Source organism: Tilletiaria anomala (genome assembly GCF_000711695.1).
Source record: "Tilletiaria anomala UBC 951 chromosome Unknown K437scaffold_67, whole genome shotgun sequence".
Classification (NCBI taxonomy): Eukaryota; Fungi; Basidiomycota; class Exobasidiomycetes; order Georgefischeriales; family Tilletiariaceae; genus Tilletiaria; species Tilletiaria anomala.
This window is the reverse complement of record NW_013546955.1, coordinates 71,945-88,281: the sequence shown is the minus strand read 5'-3', so window position 1 is coordinate 88,281 and position 16,337 is coordinate 71,945. Positions and strand designations below refer to the sequence as shown.

Here is a 16,337-nt window from a genome sequence, read left to right as displayed (position 1 = left end):
TTCTAGACGCACGGGACGGGAATTTGCAATGTCGACGGGCAACACAAATGGATCCTGTTTGGAGGATGAGATGCGATTGGGAGAAGAAGATACAACAAAGGGAGACACGGTTGGAGCATTTCTATTTTCGCAGTCTCCAAAGTTCCGTGTTAGTCACGTCTGGTCACTGGAAAGAGTCTGTCACAGTCTATAATGTTGGCCCACACAACATAAGTTCATGGTGGGGGCTCTCGGCCGAGAGAGACAGATATCCTTGGGAGATTCGATTCTATTGTGGTAGCCATCCAAGAGAATAAATACTTCATAGACCGGGATCGCTGATTATACTCAAGAGCAGGTGTTGCGAGGGGCCAAAACGGGACCTTACCGGTCCCCGTGGTCCGCGGCACTCACCGGCCCCCAAAAGTACACGTGTTCCCACAGACAAGAATTGCGTATGGACCTGCAAGCGTCAAGCATGCCATAGGACCAGTTCATAATACGGCCGCGATCAGCCCTTCAACCGCTCCGCAGACAGCGAGAGTCCGGAGGGGGTGTATTTCTGGAAGGCCAACCGTGCACGGTCGTCAATTCTTGCTTACACTGCTGTGCTTCGCCAAGGCCCCATTAGCTTGCTGAATCGACCCGACAAGTGCTTCTCGCCAGTGACTGCAGCGCGTCCACCCCTCCGAATCGTTTCGCGTGCGCCATCATGAGTCCCTCCTTTTCTACTTCATTATCAACATCCCGACTTTGGGCCCTCCGTAGCCCCGCGCCTCGCTTCTGCTATGGTCTGAACACAAGCATCGCTCGGTGTACGGTCCGATCATCGGATGCGCATCTTCTCTCCCGAGGTGCACGAGGCTTCGCCACTGGCACTCAACACGAAGCGCCCACGCAGATGCGCATGCTCATCGTCGGGTGCCCAGTCAGTCAGGCTCTTTGTGGAGATGTAGGATCACGTATCCTGTCCTGCTCACACTTTCTGCTCCAAATTTCTTCTGTGTCATGCTTTACACGCTTGCAAATGCAGGGATCAGGCAAAGGCACACTCTCCTCTAGGCTCCTCAAGAAATTCGATGTTCAGTATCTCTCCGCTGGCGATGTGTTGCGTTCTCACATCTCCCGCAACACCGAGATCGGCAAGCAGGCCAGCGTGGTCATCGCGAAAGGATGTGAGTCGGTTTTAAATAGAAGATCGTACACTCGTGATGCAGGACTGACAGAAGGCACCCCATCGTCACAGCGCTCATGCCGGACGACATCATGATGAAGCTCGTCGGCAGCGAGGTGGATGCATTGGCGGACACGGTGAGCAACAAGATCGTACTGGCGTCAATGCGCCTTTCACCTGTCGCTTGCCTGAGATGAGGCTCCTCGACTACGCTCTAGGCTGACGCACTCTTCCATGTTGGTTCTCAGGATTGGCTTTTGGACGGATTTCCACGGACGCTTGGACAAGCTAAAATGCTGGATGAAGTGCTCCAGCGAAGGTATAAGCCTCTTAACCTTGTCGTCAATCTGGATGTCCCTGAGGGAATCATTTTGCAGCGCATCATGGGTGAGCTGCGACTCTGCTGTCGTCATCCATGCCATGCTGCTTGGCTCTTTGTCTGAACATCGTTGTGCTAATTTCAGACCGGTGGACACACATTCCCTCCGGCCGCATCTAGTGAGTTTGGAGTACTCTGCAGCTATGAGCACTGCACAACTGACCATGGATGCCTGGCCTATCGCCTTGCGTGTGCACGTATAGCAACCTGTCGTACAATCCGCCGCAGGTTCCAGGCAAGGACGACGTGACTGGCGAGCCCTTGGAGAAGCGCCCGGATGACAACCCACACGTATTTGCCAAGCGTCTCACCTCCTTCCACTCGAGCACGGGTCCCATGCTGGAATACTACCGTGACCGCCCGACCACAGGTGCGGGCCAAGCGCAAGCACTGTACGTCAATCTCGAGGGAAGCACCTCGGATGAACTTTGGCCCAAGCTAGCCGATGTCCTAGAGCAGCGCTTCCCTTCGCTCATGCACAAAACCATCGCACAATAAACAACAGCAAAGCGCAAGATTGTCGCTCACGGGGGCGAGTGAGCATTCTCGTTTTCTGTGGGGAGTAACTTTGACAAGCATCCTGTGGGATGCTTATAGATCTGCTGGATCTATCGAGCGTTCAATTCATGTTTCCGCGCGAGCGACAAAAGACTACGGAGCGTCCTTTTGGAGCATCCCCTCGCTCCTGCCTTGTGGAGCCAGCTATATCGAAAAAAAAACATTTTGCTGTGTATGAAGCGCAAGAGCCCAGACTTGTTGCAAGTGTGCTTTGCGCACAGCGCGCTGCATCTTCTTAGTCTTCAAAATACCGAGTCATCGCGTATATGGGCTGCCTTCTGGTACATCCAGTACGGTCAAGATAAGAATAGAGAAACGTACGAATACAACACAAGATTGATAGCGATAATCAAGAGTCTGTCGTAATCGGCAGCAGGACTTATTGCTGTCGCGTGACCCACCACTCGTGTTCGTTGCGAAAGCTGCGCTTGGCGTAGATGAGCGAGGCCGCGAGCTGGAGGAGCATGATACTGGTGAGGATGGCCCAGCTAGTTCCGTAGACGATCATGCGGTCGTGCACGAGCGTGGCCAAGGCGATCTCCGGCGCGAGCTGCAGCGTCAAGCCGACTGCGATAATCCAGTTGAGCGTGGCGACCATGCGGCGGAACGGCAAGCTGGCGTCGTAGCGGCGGCTGAAGCTGTTCCGGAACTCCACACCGCCGCCGCCGTCGAGCGCGACGAGGTCGGGCCAGATATAACCGAGACCCGGGCGGACGCGCTCGCCGCGTGGGCGGTCAAACATGGCGCACGGCATCGTGCATCGGGTGGCGTGCGCAATGCCCGTCGCGAGCATCGCCAGGCCGATGTAGCCAAAGATGATCGGCGGGGACAACGCCAGCAGCGGGAAGTATCCGTGGTCGCCAAAGAGCGAGCAGGCGGATACAAGCGCGGAGGTACCTACGACGATACCCCCAAAGAACCCGGCCTGGAAGATGTCCCAGCAGGCGAAGATGCCTGGGGGGCGGAAGGGAGTGCGTTTCTTCTTGAGAGTGTCTGCCGATCCTTGCACCGGTTCCCGCTCTCCATCACATTCCGGCTCGTAGAGCAGGACAGGATCCCGTGCGCCGTTGCGCTTGTAAAGCACCCACCAGCGATAGGCAAATTGAGGTAGTCTGCGGGTATGATGTTTTAGTGGTTACCGTTGGAGTTCTCGGCAAGGAAGTCAGCGCAAGGCATAGTAGGCTTCCATCTTTTCAGCAACTTGTCTGAGCACGCTACTCACTGCAATGTACCCAGGGTGGCCGTCGTCGCACCATATAGGACTGGGTGGATGTGGCGAAGGTGCAGCAACATGAGGAAAATTGGGTGCGTCAGTCGGATTTCAGTTGCGATGGGCTTGAGACGTACTGTTATTGTTGTCGTCATGCTTATGCGTATCGTCATATTGTAGCAGGATGTAGAATATCAGGATCGGACAGCACAGGTTAAAGAATACGATCAAGAATACTATCGCGATGTGCAGCGCAGCAAGAAGATGCAACCGGGGAAGAGAGATCAGAATGTAACTATCTCGGGAGGAAGATGATGCCCAAGCGCTTGGGCTCACTGTTCAACGCGAAGGACCTTCTCCGGGCGTGAAAATCGTACAGTAGGCGCGGTGGCCGGGTCAATGCAGCACGTTGTTGGTCCAGATCAAAGACATTGTCAAAGCCCTTCTGCTGCTCCTGTTGCTCATACTGCTCCTGCTGCTTTTTGTCGTCATAGTCCGCGTTGTCCTCGGTGATGGGCGAGATGACGGGAGCGAGTTGATCTGCAACTGGCATGCTCGAGCTATTCTCTTCTTTGCTCTGCTGATATTTTTCAGGCTGCGCGTTGCAGGAGGGAGAGGTGTGCGGCTCTGTGAATGGAGAAGGATCCATGGCTGGCATCTTGTACAGCGGGCGAGGGGCACAATGCTCTGCTTGGCCACCGTCCCCCACACAAGGAAAGCCGGGAGGTATTAAAAGGTCCACCTGAGGGATCAGACAGACAAAAACGGCGAGGAGGGCCTCAGGTCGATTCACGGAGCGAGCGGCGGCGACAACGTCTCGAACTGAATGTGATCGATGAGTAGCAGCAGCGGCGGCTGGGTGAGCCACCAGTCGCGCACGCCGGGGCGAACATACAGGGTGAGCTGTCAGACCGTCTTTGGATGAGGACGCAGGAGCCGCTACATCCAGTAGCCTGAGCTTTGTTCAGAAATGCAGACGCGAAGGTATGTAGTGGCGGAGATGCACTGGCTAAGTTGGGTTTACTGCCGTGTCAAGTGTCATATATGTGTGTACCCTGCTTGGGTTGTTGTTGCGGCCTGCCCAACAGCAACGGTCCCGCTCGTTCCCTATCTGTTGTTGCCCTACAGATTCATCTCCAAGGACGGGGTCGAAATGAACCAGCCAGAGGCTTGCTTAGTTCGGCTCTTCTCGACGCTCGCTCTGTTTCTTTCATGGAGGTCGCCATGCTGCATCCTGAGCCCATCCTATCGCAGCATTGATATCCACGGGGAAGCTAGCGCGAAAGCAACTCGAGTTCTATTTGGGTGAGAGTGGTGCAGTGCCGCTCGTTACAAGTGTGGCTTTCGGCCATCGCCCATTTTCGGCCTTCGTGCCTGCACAGCCGTCGGCCGGAGGTGTAGTCCACGATTCTTACCTTTCACCTTCACGGTTGTTGTACCGTACACGGGCGGCACAGACACTCCACTCGCCTTTGCTCGGCCATACACAGTGTCCCAACGCCCACGCTCGTTCCAGGCCTGCCTTCATTTGGCGCTCTTTTTAGCTCCAACACGTCTCCGCTCGTCTGTGGCGTCGGGCGCGAAAGTGAGCAAAGACCCCCGTAATGAAATTGGTGGGAAGGGGGGCAGGAAAAGGGGCGTCTCTTCGTGCTAATCATATCGATCTTGCCGCGTGGCAGTGACTTCGAAGCAGGGAAAAAAGAAGGGGGGAAGGAAGAAGGCAGCAACACAAGGCCTAGGCGATGGCAGCGACCAACGAAGAGCGGGCCGAGCGACTGGCGCGCCGGAGCTCGCGCCAAGCGCAGCCGATCAGCACGTCGCAGACAAGCACATCCAACGAAGCAGCGGCTTCAGGGACGAGGAACCGGTGGACTCAAGGGACCTCACCACCACCTTCGGATGCAACGGTGCTCACCGTACTGCGACAGGGAGACGAACCGATGCAGCAGACACACTTGGCAATGATCCGCTTGGTGCAGCAGCAAATCGAAACGGTACAGCAGCAAACTGAAACATTGAGTAGCTTGGTGCAGCAGCAAAACGAAATATTGCAGCAGCGAGCCGAAGCGTCAACCCGCTTGGTACAGCAGCATGTCGAAACATTGAGCCGATTAATGCAGCATCAAGAAGAACACAGTACAGCGTGCACACAGCTGCGAGCGGAAAACGAGCACCGCTTCATGTCCATGCTCTCGGCAATGTCCAGCATACTCGAGGCACTGGGGCAGCGAGCGCAGGAAACACACATGGTCAATACCGCAAGGACGCCATCTGAAGGCCACTCGCTCCAGCAGAATGCGCGCTCCGAGCCACCACCTGTTGATGAGCCAATGGCAGCACCAAGCAGAAGCTGGGATGAGCTCCAGCCGTTGGAGGGCGGCCCTGACAGCTACGATGCATTTGTCGACGGTACGGATGCGCCAGGCCCGCCTCGCACCACGAGCATACCTCTTGGTGATGGCAATCTGCCGGGGAGAGGTGCGGTTCCATTGAGCGAAGAACAGGCACAAGTCTTCGGCGGGGATGCACCCAGCAGTGAAGATCGGCAAGCGTCAGCGTACCCCCAGACATCGAACGAAATTTCTGGAGAAGACGGCGGTGACGACGACGACGACGAAATCTCGGACAACGACGCAGAGTTCACCAGCAGCGCCAATGATGACCAGAGCTTTGCCCATATGTTGCGTATTTCCAACGAGGAGAAGACTGCGTTGCGGTTGATCCGGGAGGAATCGCGGCCAGACGCGCTTGCGCGCGTGAAAGAAGCTGTCCGTCCACATGGGCACCGCTTGTACATCCGTCGCACCAGGGGACGAAACAGCCCGTGCCTCATGCTCTGCCACCGCGGTGGGGCCCGCGCGGGAAGGACAAGGACTAACAAAGGTTCATGTCCTTTCTCGATCACCCTTCATCGCGCAGACTCTGTCTGGCGGGTGCACATTGACAATGCGTACCACGAGTCCAGCTTGTGCGGCCAAGCAGATGTGCTTCACCCGCGCTTGAGCCTATCGGAGCGTGACGAGATCGAGCGGATGGACGAAGCCGGAGTGAGACCGCAGCGCATACGAGAGCTCGTCAATCAAGCTCGTGAACATCAGGGTATCCCGCCGATCCAGAAAGCCAAGACGTTCTCGAACGCTCTCGAACGCTATCGCCGTCAGAGGCGGCTAGAGAAGAGCCATGATATGGGGACATTCAGCGGCGGTGCTGCCGCCAACCCGCAGACATGACGTTGGAAGAAGGCTGGTGTTGCTGCTGCAAATCCAAGATGTACATAATTTCCTGTCGATTGCACTCTGTATCATAATTTAAACTTTGAAAGCTCGCCTGCAAGTTCCCGGGCGCTATGATTCGGGATCGACCCAGTCTTGCTTCTGCTTCCATACTGAGAACCACTGGAGTCCCCTGCCTTGAGCTTCGGAAGTTGTCCATAGGGGCGCATAGCTGCGACAATGACCCCAATTCTTGATTGTGGTACCTTTGCGCCGGTATTGCCGGCTCAGGGGTGGGGAAGAGGAGGATGGGCGCTGCTCAAAGTAGGGTTATGTATTGCGACCATCATTTATCGGTGATTGCACATTTAGATTACCACTTGGGATGGGGTTTGCGATTGCTGCTCATATAGTCGGTATGAGCTAGTGCCGATGCTCGAGGGCACGTCCTTCCGACCTTTGCGCAAGCACAAACGACCGGCAGCCAGCCGTCCACGCCTGTGCGTTTGTGCCACTTTCGGTCACAAGCATCATGTCTTCCCCCACCGCCGCCGTCGCCTCTGGCCCTTGTTCGGGCCGTAAGGTACCTGCCAAATCGCCCCTCACTGGCAAACAAGGTGAGCCTTTGCATGCGATCCAGCGCCGAGAAACGCTGCTTCTTGTACGGTGAAGCATTTGCGGACGATGCTGACCACGCATGCCCGACTTTCCTTCCTCGACCAGTTCTGCCGTACTACCTGCACGCCTCGGACGCCTACTTTCGCGACGTGCATGGTCGCGCCGTCCTGCTGCGTGGCGTCAACCTCTCCGGCTCGTCCAAAGCGCCATTGGGACAATCCACGTTCGATGACCCGAAGGAGTTTTGGGAGAAGGCAGAGCACGGCGGCGAGTCGTTTGTCGGTCAGCCACTGCAGCTCGAGGACGGCAGTGCCGACGTGCACCTGGCACGTCTCTGTGCGTGGGGATTCAACTGCTTTCGATACGTCTTTACCTGGGAGGCGCTCGAACACGAGGGACCGTGAGCCAATGGCGTTATGGCGCGCTCACATACACACACGCACACACACATGCTGACGGATGATTTTGCTATACTCGCTTCTCACGGCCGGGAACAGTGGAAAATATGACCACGAATTCATGGACTACACCGTCGAGGTCCTGCGCAAAGTCAAAGCGTACGGTTTCCGCGTCTTCATGGACCCGCACCAGGATCTCTTCTCACGCTTCACGGGCGGCTCCGGCGCTCCATATTGGGTCCTACCCGCGTGCGGCATCGACCACCGTAACATCACCGCGACGCAAGCTGCCTTCTTGCAGTGCGAGTGGCCCTCGCCTGAGGAACCCGACCCACAAAACTTCCCCAAGATGCTGTGGGCGACTAACTACACGCGGCTCGCCGCCGCGACGCTCTCCGTCTTCTTCTTTGCCGGGCGCGACCTGGCACCACGCTGCGTGCTCGACGGAAAGAATATCCAGGACTGGCTCCAGGAGCACTTTATAAACGCTTGTCGCGAGCTCGCACTGCATATCCACAATGCCGGCGATCTTGAGGACATCTGTGTCATCGGCTGGGATAGCATCAACGAGCCCAACGCGTGCTACATTGGCCTCGACGCCATCGACGTCCTCCCGGACAAGTGGCTGCTCAAGAAGGGACCCATGCCAACGCCGCTGCAGAGCATGCACCTCGGCGTCGGCCATAAGCAGGTTGTCCAGGACTGGGCCTTCGGCGCACTCGGGCCCAAGAAGCAGAAGGACGTCGAGGTGGATCCAAAGGGCAAGTCCCTCTGGCTCACCCATGACGAAGACATTGCCAGAGGGGGCTCTCGCTGGGGGTGGGAACGCGATGCCGCGTGGCCGCTCGGCACGTGCCCTTGGGCAGCGCATGGCGTTTGGGATATTGAAACTGGGCAGCCGCTGCTTCGCGATTATTTTAAATACTACCGCGGTGGGAGTGATTCAAAAGATTGGCGGCCGGTCGATTTCGTCGAAGACTACTGGCTCCCCTTCTGGCGGGCGTACGCCAAAATGGTCCGATCCGTTCACAAGGAAGCGATTCTGTTTGTCCAACCTCCGGTCTTCGAACCGCCACCGAAGAGCATGGGTGAGGCAGATCTGCAGTCGCGCGCGTGCACTTCGCAGCACTTTTATGACGGCCTCACGCTGATCACCAAGCATTGGAACTGGTTCAACGCGGATGCCGTCGGGCTGCTGCGCGGCAAGTACCGCAGCGTCCTCTTCGCTGTCAAAGTCGGCCAGCGCGCCATCCGTCAAAGCATGCGCGATCAGCTCGGCTACTTGCGCACCGATACGCTCACCGTGCTCGGCAAGTACCCTACCTTGATTGGCGAGATCGGCGTCCCGTTCGACATGGACGACCGCAAGACGTACTATGGTGACAACAAGGGCAACGGCATCGGCGATTACTCTCAGCAGACGACCGCGCTGGACGTATCGCTCAACGCATGCGACGGCACCAACATGCTTAGCTTCACCGCGTGGAACTACGATGCGAGCAATTCGCACAAATTTGGCGATCAGTGGAACGGCGAAGATTTCAGCTTCTGGAGTCAGGATGACGTCAAGTATTCCCCAAGCGCCGCAACGCGGACATCGATGCCCGCGGTGCTGGACGCCGTCAGGGCGGCCGATTCAGCGTCCGACAAGGTAGATGACAGCCTGGCCACCGTACAATCTAAGTCCCTCTCATCCCCATCCGCCTCCTCTTCCTCTTCAATCCCCGATGTACTACAGCCTTCTCGGCCGCCTTTGACACGGACTGACTCGTCCGCATTGAGGCTAGACGGCGTCGCCAAGGAAACGGATGGCGTGCACATCCCGGCGATCACCAACGGCTCGCGCGCCGCACAGGCCTTCTGCCGCCCATATCCGATCGCAACGACCGGCACGCCGTACGAGCTCAACTTTGACATCAAGACGTCCAGTCTGTCCTTTGCGCTCGACTTGGCCGCGGACGACGCGCGGATGGACGCAGAGGGAAAGGACCTCGCAACGGAGATCTTCATCCCGTTCATTCACTACGCAGCTGATTCGGTCACAGGCGCAGCAAGCGGCAACGTCAGCGGCAGCGGTCAGAATTCCCCGTTCTGTACTTCGCGCTCCCGTGTCAACACCCTGACGAATGCGAATGGGCACCTAGCAGCAGGAACACGGAAAGCACCCACGGTTCTGTCGAAATCCCTCGACTCGCTTAGCCTCGGACCCATGCCGTCATTAGACTCGTCTAGCTCGACGCCGTCCATTTCATCATCTTCTTCGTCGCCGCAGCGTAATGGCATGGCGCTGTACTCGTCCGCACAGAGCACAACTACCAGCTCCTCTCTCAGTCTGAACAACATCACCACATCAGATAGCTCCAAAGGAAAATTGGCCAGTTCGCAACAGCAGTCTGTGCGCGGCAGAAGAGCATCTGCTGCTACCGCAATATCAGATGCGTGTTACGCGTCGAGCAAAGACGAGTTCTCCATGGCGCTAGAGGTGCAAGTGTCAGCAGGAAGCTGGGATATCGAGCCTGGCACGCAAGTTCTCAGATGGTATCTCCGAGACGCAGCCCCAGGTCGACACAGCCTGCATCTGAAGAGAGCAGGCGGGCCAATCGCACTCAGTCAGAGCGCTTCGGCGTTCAAATTGCTCGTCGAATCCGCAAGCTGCATGGGGTCCTTGATCCTCTGAAACGATTCCTTGCACTTGTAATACAAAATTTTGCAACATCATTATAGTGGCGAGCGCGTAGGTGGATTGAGAGGGGAGCGCGGAGAATTGCGATTACTGGGATATATTTGCGAATGAAGACAGGGTCCGGATCAGAATATCATGGGGCCGAAAAGGGCAGAGCTGGCCGCGGCCGTTACAAAATCCTCCTGGGGCAGGTTGAGAGGGAACACGTCGTCCTTGTCCATGCTGCCGAGTAGCTCCTCGATCTGCACAGTGTCAAAGTCGACAGGTGGTAGACCATGGTTGCCGCCGTTCTGCGGCAGGCCTAAGCTAATCGCCGGTCGAGGGAAGGGCGTAGATGCACCAGATGTCTGCATGCCCCATGCCCTGAGCAGCGCATCCATGCCGAGGTCCGCTTCCGCACCCATGATGCCTGAGATGCCGAAGCCTTGCGCTGAGAAGCGGTTGCCCAATCCTGATGCGAAAAGCGCATTTGCCGCTGCGGAATCATCTGGCAGTTGCTCTTTGTTGCGCATGGTCGGACTCTTGGTCATTGCTCTGGCCTGTTGCACACGCTCTTTCGCCCACTTGAGCACCATCTCCACGTCGTGGATCGGCGCATTTTGGGCATCATCGTCTGAAAGGGGCATGGGTTGATCAGCACGAGACTAGGTGTACGCATGCAGCACGATGCACACTCACCACACGCATCCGGATCGACGTCTTCGGTGGCGCCTGCCGACTCCTGCTCGAGTGCCCGCGCAGGCCAAGACGCACCACCCCAAAAGACAGCCAACTTGTCCAGCACTTGCTGGCACGTGGCCAAATTCGTCTCAGCCCAGCTCCTGTTAACCAAGAGTAGGTTGTTCCGGGTGCTGTTGATGTTGGTGTTCGTATCCACCGGCCCGTTGCGAGATGGGGGTCGTGAATGGCTAGGAGTGTACCCCGCACGCTTGAGCGCCTCTCGCGTGGCCTCGCGCTCACCTAGGAATGCGCGCCCGGCGGGAAGAACCAGCTGATCGAGATATGGATTCGCGAGAATGCTCTTCTCGTCCAATGCATCTGCAAGGGAAAGGACGTCCGCGATCGTGCGTGAGGTCGAGCTGGCGATCGGTGCGAGCGAGGGCTCGGGCAGGACCCATGGCATCTCTGCGCTGAATTTGCGCATGAGTGCGGGTCGGTGAAGCAGGCTGATCGTGCTTTGGAAGAGCACGTGCAGGTACACAAAGGCCGGACCCATGTTGCCAGCTGCTGCACGCTTGAATGTTTGCACACTACAGAAAAGAGACTCGCCTGCGTCAGATTCATCACTTGAGGGATAAGAGACATGGGGCAGACCCACTTGAATTGCAGCGCATTTGGCAGGGTCTGGTAGTACTGTGCCAGCTCGACCCACATCTGCCCTAGCCGCGACTTCTTTTCGTCGACAGAGATGTCGTCTTCGCGGCGATTCAGCAGCTCTCCCATCGCACCGCGACGCAGTAGAATGCGGACAATGTGGCCAAATAGGGCTTTTTCTGAGGATGCATACTCGTCAAGCGGAGGGAGGTCGCAGTTGATCGCATCCTCGCGGATCTGAAAGAAGGGTGTATGCGGTCAGAGTCACAACCTCTAAAGTGGGTGCCTGGGAAGTCAACTCACTGTCACAGGGCGGCCAGTCCCGAAGCAGATGATCCGGTCGATGCCGACGACAGACCAGAACAGCAACCTAGCGCGTGTGGCCTGCTTCTCGTCCGGAAGGCTGGAAATGGTTGATTCCTACACGTACGGGGCGAGGCAAGTCAGACCAGGCACAGCGGGAATGAAGAGGATGTCAATTCGCGAGCCTTGGCTCGACTCACATGCTGGAGACCGAGATCCTGCGCCATGCGCAGCGCCATGCCAGCGTACATCCAGAGTCCCGAATCGCTCCCGGCTCCGAATTCCGCATAGCTGAGCAGGACGAGTGCCTCGATGACCTCAAAGGAGGGCCAGGAGAGCATCGGCACGATGAGTGTCTTGGCCATGTCCGAGAAGGGCTCTCCAGCGCTGATGGAGGAAGAAGTGTCGGGAAGAGCATCAGGGCACAATTCAAGGGCGCGCAGCAAGGGTGCCGGTGCAGCAGACTCACCTCTTCAGCTGACCTCGCTTCAGCTCGGGGCGTGGAGAGAACCTGGCCGTCATGGCGCAGATGGCATTGGCAAGGAGTGCGGGTAAGCTGCCGCTCTGTATGCCTTGCGCGAGCTCATCCGCCTCGAGCCAGGGGAAGAAGTTGGACTTGAAGTGGGACGTGAAGATGGCGCCGAGGTGCGCGAGGATGTCTTTGCGCGGGTAACGTGGCCTGCTCGGCTCGAACAGCTCGCGCGTTGACGTCGACAGCGTCGAGCCGCCGCTTGCACCACCACCGGGACCCATCCGTGGGGAGGCCTCGCCGAAGTGCGCAACGTCTTTGTGCGGACTGCCTTCGGCGTGCTCCTGCCTCGGCTTGCTGTACATGCGACCGAGCGAGGCTGCGCTGGCGCCGGCACATGCGCTACCGGTCGCCATCGCGGGTGTGGTGCCCGAGACGGCGAGGGTAAAGGCGTTGCTGTGCGCCTCGGAGCCAGCGTTGATCGCGGGTGTCGTCGCGGCTGGCGTCGCGCCCATGGACGGCGCATCGACCTCGAGTACAGGGTCGTGGAAGACACCGACCTTGATCCTGCGGTAGCCAGGCGTGTTGGCCGTCGCGCCAAACCAGCGGAAGAAGGGCAGGGCGATCTTCTTGAAGCCGTTGCCGCCGCCACTGCTGCCCATGACCTTCTCGGTGGCCACGCCGCTGGGCGAATCACATGCATCGCTGCCAGCCGCTGAGCCGGCAAACGCGAGCGACTTGCCCTTGAGCGACGGACGTGCCGCGTTCACGGCTGCGGACTGCAGCTTGCGGTGGAGGATCTCTGCCTGGACGGCCGATGAGCCGATTGGGGCGTCTTCGGGCGCGGTAAGCGCGTCCCTGTCGCTGCCGCTCGTAGCGGTGCCGTTCGTGTGCGAGCGGCCCTGTCTGCCTCTGCTGCGCTCCTCGTGCTCGTCGGCCGCCGAACCCTCGTGGCTGCTCCTCTGCGCGCCGCGCCAGCCGTCGTGGTCGCTGCGCCCATCGCTGGCGTGCGCATGCTGCGAGTCCCTCACGTGGCTCGTCTGCTGTTGGTGCAGGTGGGCGCTGAACACGCCTCCAGACACGGCAGAGGCAGCAGCAGCGGAGATGGGATGGCCGTAGTACTCGGGCGAGAAGGTCTCGGCATCTTTTTGCTGCTGCTGCCCTTGCTCATCCGCGGCGGTGGCGCCGTTGGTGGAGCGCATGCGCGAGAGGGTGCGTATGCGCTGCTGGGCTGAGGAGCTCCAGCGCATGCCGGCCGCGACTTTAGGGTTGGTGTCATACAGCTGCGAGCGACTTATGGCAGCAGCGCCAGCACCGGCAGCACTCAGACCGGCCTCTCCGCCGGGCGCAGGTGCGTGCGGCACAGTAGCGGCGGGTACGACTGGGGTCCACGCGGGGTGCGACGACTCGGCGTAGGCGCCGCTCGCTCCTGCGGGTCCGGCCGCCATCGCGGGGGATGACGATGAGGTGTGGCGCGCGTGGAAGGCGGCCATGGCCGCTGCGGCCCTCGGAGAAATGCCTGCGTTGGGGGGGGGAGGGAGCGGACCGGCACGCTGCGCGTGCGCTTGCACACGCGATGTGGCGTGGCCCATATCCGCCGCAGCGCCATGGGCGTATCCATTGACACCTGGCGCTGCAACTCCCGGACCAGTAGCTGCCGTCGGCGCGGTGGGGTACCCGCGCTGCTCGATCTCTGGGAACTGCGAGCGGAAGGAGGGCAAGGCCTGCTGCTGCTGCGAGCCGGATCCGCTGCTGGCGAGGGACGCAGTGCGTTCGCGGCCTACGATTCCCAGCACGGGTGTGCGGCGCGCCTCTGGCGGCGCGTACGGCGATGTAGCGCCTTGGATCGCCGTCGGCGACACGGCACCTGCACTCGACGGTGGCCGGGGGTCCGCGACGCCCGCATAGCCCGCATGCTGGTGCGGGTGAGGCGCATGGTGCAGGTGCTGCTGCTGCTGCTGCACGTGGTGGTAGTGCTGTGGATGGTGCGCAGCATGCGTGTGCTGATACACAGGCGACAGGTGGTGCTGCTGATCCTGCTCCTGCTGGTGATGAAGAGGCGGAGGATAGCCCACAAAGGGAGTCTGGTACGGCGGCGCCGCGTGTGGTTGAAGGACACTTGCTTGCTGCGCATGCGGCGTGTGGAGCGGGTCCGATGGCGGCGAGAGACTCGGATACGCATAAGCCGATGCCGAGCCTGCAGCGCCCACCGCTGGTGCTGCTGCTGCGTCAGGATAGCTCGATCGCGGCGCATTGGACGGCGGCGAATATGCCTGGCCCTGCGAATGCGGCGGGTATGACTGATTCGCGTGTCCCGCGCGGTGGTGAGAGAGATGGTGTGGGTGCTGGTGCTGTTGTGAGAGTTGATTCTGATGATGGGGATGTGGATGCTGTTGCTGCGGCTGCGGCTGTGACTGTGGCTGAGGATATGGCGAGTTTGCTAACGTCTGCTGCAGCTGCAGACCGGCCGCTGGTACGGGCGATGGCGCTGCTAGGTTGGTTGGGTTGGCAAACGAGCGAAACACCGACTTGGACTTGGACTTCTTTTTCCCCGAGGCGTCGGCGTTCTGCTGCTGCTGCAGCGGCGGGTCATCCGATGCAGCGCTGGACGCTTTGCGCTTGCGGCTGTTGGCGTTCGCTAGGTCGCCGAAGGTGTCTGCGTCATCGTCGTCATCGGCGAGGGCGCTACCCGTGTCGACTGCTCTGACATGCGCGCCATGGGCAGCGCTGCCGAGCGAGGGCATCTGCCTCGGCCCGTGGTTGGCGAAGCGTTCTTGCCGCAGCTTGGGCGCTAGGTCGTCGACGCGGAAGAGACATGTCTTGCCTGTTGCACTGCAATTTTCGCACTTGATCGAGTGGGGTGGCAGGAGGCAGCGCACCTTTTTCGCCCGGCTGGGCCAGAGGGAGGGAAGAGGCGCATGTGGTCAATGTTTTGGTCCCGCAGTCCTGGCGTTGCGAAAAACACGAAAATACAAGCTCACCATGGCTCGCAGGCGCTAACGGGGCGCGTCCGTTTCTTAGCTGTCAGCGGAAGCGCTGGTGTCGGCGTCGGACTGACTGGCCTGGCTTGTTTATGCTGCTGAAGCGCCGGAGGTGGATTTTGCGCTACGGTTGCCATGGCTGGCACCCACCCACGGGCGAGAAGAGGGGTCGCTGGGGTTTTGGGGTCTATTCGCTTCCTTGAATCCGACTGCGGCGGTCTTCTGCGTTGCTGTCACGCGCTATGCAGCTTGGCGGCCACAAGGGAAGGACAGACGAAGGGTTAGCCCTTGGCAGCTGGCGTATCCAAAGGTGATTGGCAAGCTCCAGCAGAGAATGTCCCTCACAGTGATTGATAGCGTATGCAAAGGACGGGTGGTCGAGCAGGGGGAAAGAAACGCTCCCCACGTTGATCGCATCCAAGGTCAAAGATGCGAGCAAGAATGAGTGCAAGATGATGCGACGCAGATTCGGCTCGGGATCGACTCGACTGTCGATACCAACAAAAGATGGTGGTGGTATGCCTGCGCACACGAGCCAGGCCCTCAGCGCGAAAGCGTTGAAGGGGGAAGAGAAGGATGCTGGCTTGGAATGCTGTCTTTTGTCGTTGGTTGTACGAGAGGGGATGGGTTAGCGAAAAGCGGGGAGAGGAGGGAGCGATGACTGACTGGCTTGCTGACTGGATGAGCTGGATGAGCTGGATGGCGGGCCCTCGGGGCAGGCGAGAAGAGCCGTCGACTGACTAGCCCCCCCCAGCCAAAGTGCGCTCTGAGCTCTCCCACTGCGCCCGCACACCCTTCAACCTCTCTCATGCACACGTGACTCTGCCACTCAGTCACAGTCCGCACCTGGTTGCGGAAGGAGGGGAAGCGGAACTGGCCAGGCCCAGGAACTAGTCTGCAATGCAAGCGCCTCTTTCATCGATGACTAGACTGCGTTCACCCGTCGCTCCCGGGCCATTATTAAAAATATAATATGTACTCACATACATTCATTCGGACAGCGCACGTGGAAACACGGAGGAGTGTCAGAATATGCATCTGGAATCGGCCAGATTCTAT

At 58.9% G+C, this 16,337-nt stretch overlaps 5 protein-coding genes across 5 annotated transcripts; 3 read left to right on the top strand and 2 right to left on the bottom strand.

Moving 5' to 3' along the window:
* The first annotated feature begins 585 nt into the window (after window positions 1-585).
* Window positions 586-2,147, top strand: K437DRAFT_158111 (ADK-domain-containing protein). Its single transcript, XM_013386714.1, has 6 exons — window positions 586-907; window positions 1,013-1,154; window positions 1,226-1,290; window positions 1,402-1,540; window positions 1,618-1,651; window positions 1,736-2,147. Exons 1-6 carry the CDS (start codon window positions 692-694, stop codon window positions 2,028-2,030), a joined length of 891 nt encoding a protein of 296 aa, XP_013242168.1. The 5' UTR covers window positions 586-691; the 3' UTR covers window positions 2,031-2,147.
* A 252-nt stretch (window positions 2,148-2,399) lies between these two features.
* On the bottom strand, window positions 2,400-4,114 carry K437DRAFT_158120 (uncharacterized protein). Its single transcript, XM_013386713.1, has 4 exons — window positions 3,637-4,114; window positions 3,438-3,536; window positions 3,313-3,352; window positions 2,400-3,202 (listed from the first exon to the last, which is right to left on the bottom strand). Exons 1-4 carry the CDS (start codon window positions 3,956-3,958, stop codon window positions 2,470-2,472), a joined length of 1,194 nt encoding a protein of 397 aa, XP_013242167.1. The 5' UTR covers window positions 3,959-4,114; the 3' UTR covers window positions 2,400-2,469.
* A 711-nt stretch (window positions 4,115-4,825) lies between these two features.
* On the top strand, window positions 4,826-6,656 carry K437DRAFT_158118 (uncharacterized protein). Its single transcript, XM_013386712.1, has one exon. The coding sequence runs from the start codon at window positions 5,043-5,045 to the stop codon at window positions 6,528-6,530; it is 1,488 nt and encodes a 495-aa protein (XP_013242166.1). The 5' UTR covers window positions 4,826-5,042; the 3' UTR covers window positions 6,531-6,656.
* Window positions 6,657-7,044: 388 nt separating this feature from the next.
* K437DRAFT_287570 (glycoside hydrolase family 5 protein) lies at window positions 7,045-10,492 on the top strand (the record flags this gene model as incomplete). Its single annotated transcript, XM_013386711.1, has 3 exons — window positions 7,045-7,129; window positions 7,236-7,530; window positions 7,628-10,492. The coding sequence occupies 3 exons, from the start codon at window positions 7,045-7,047 to the stop codon at window positions 10,203-10,205; spliced, it is 2,958 nt and encodes a 985-aa protein (XP_013242165.1). The 3' UTR covers window positions 10,206-10,492.
* K437DRAFT_257767 (uncharacterized protein) lies at window positions 10,202-15,734 on the bottom strand. The gene is made up of 7 exons (XM_013386710.1): window positions 15,279-15,734; window positions 12,298-15,189; window positions 12,029-12,215; window positions 11,829-11,945; window positions 11,530-11,762; window positions 10,890-11,461; window positions 10,202-10,824 (listed from the first exon to the last, which is right to left on the bottom strand). Exons 1-7 carry the CDS (start codon window positions 15,413-15,415, stop codon window positions 10,337-10,339), a joined length of 4,626 nt encoding a protein of 1,541 aa, XP_013242164.1. The 5' UTR covers window positions 15,416-15,734; the 3' UTR covers window positions 10,202-10,336.
* Between the last annotated feature and the right edge of the window lie 603 nt (window positions 15,735-16,337).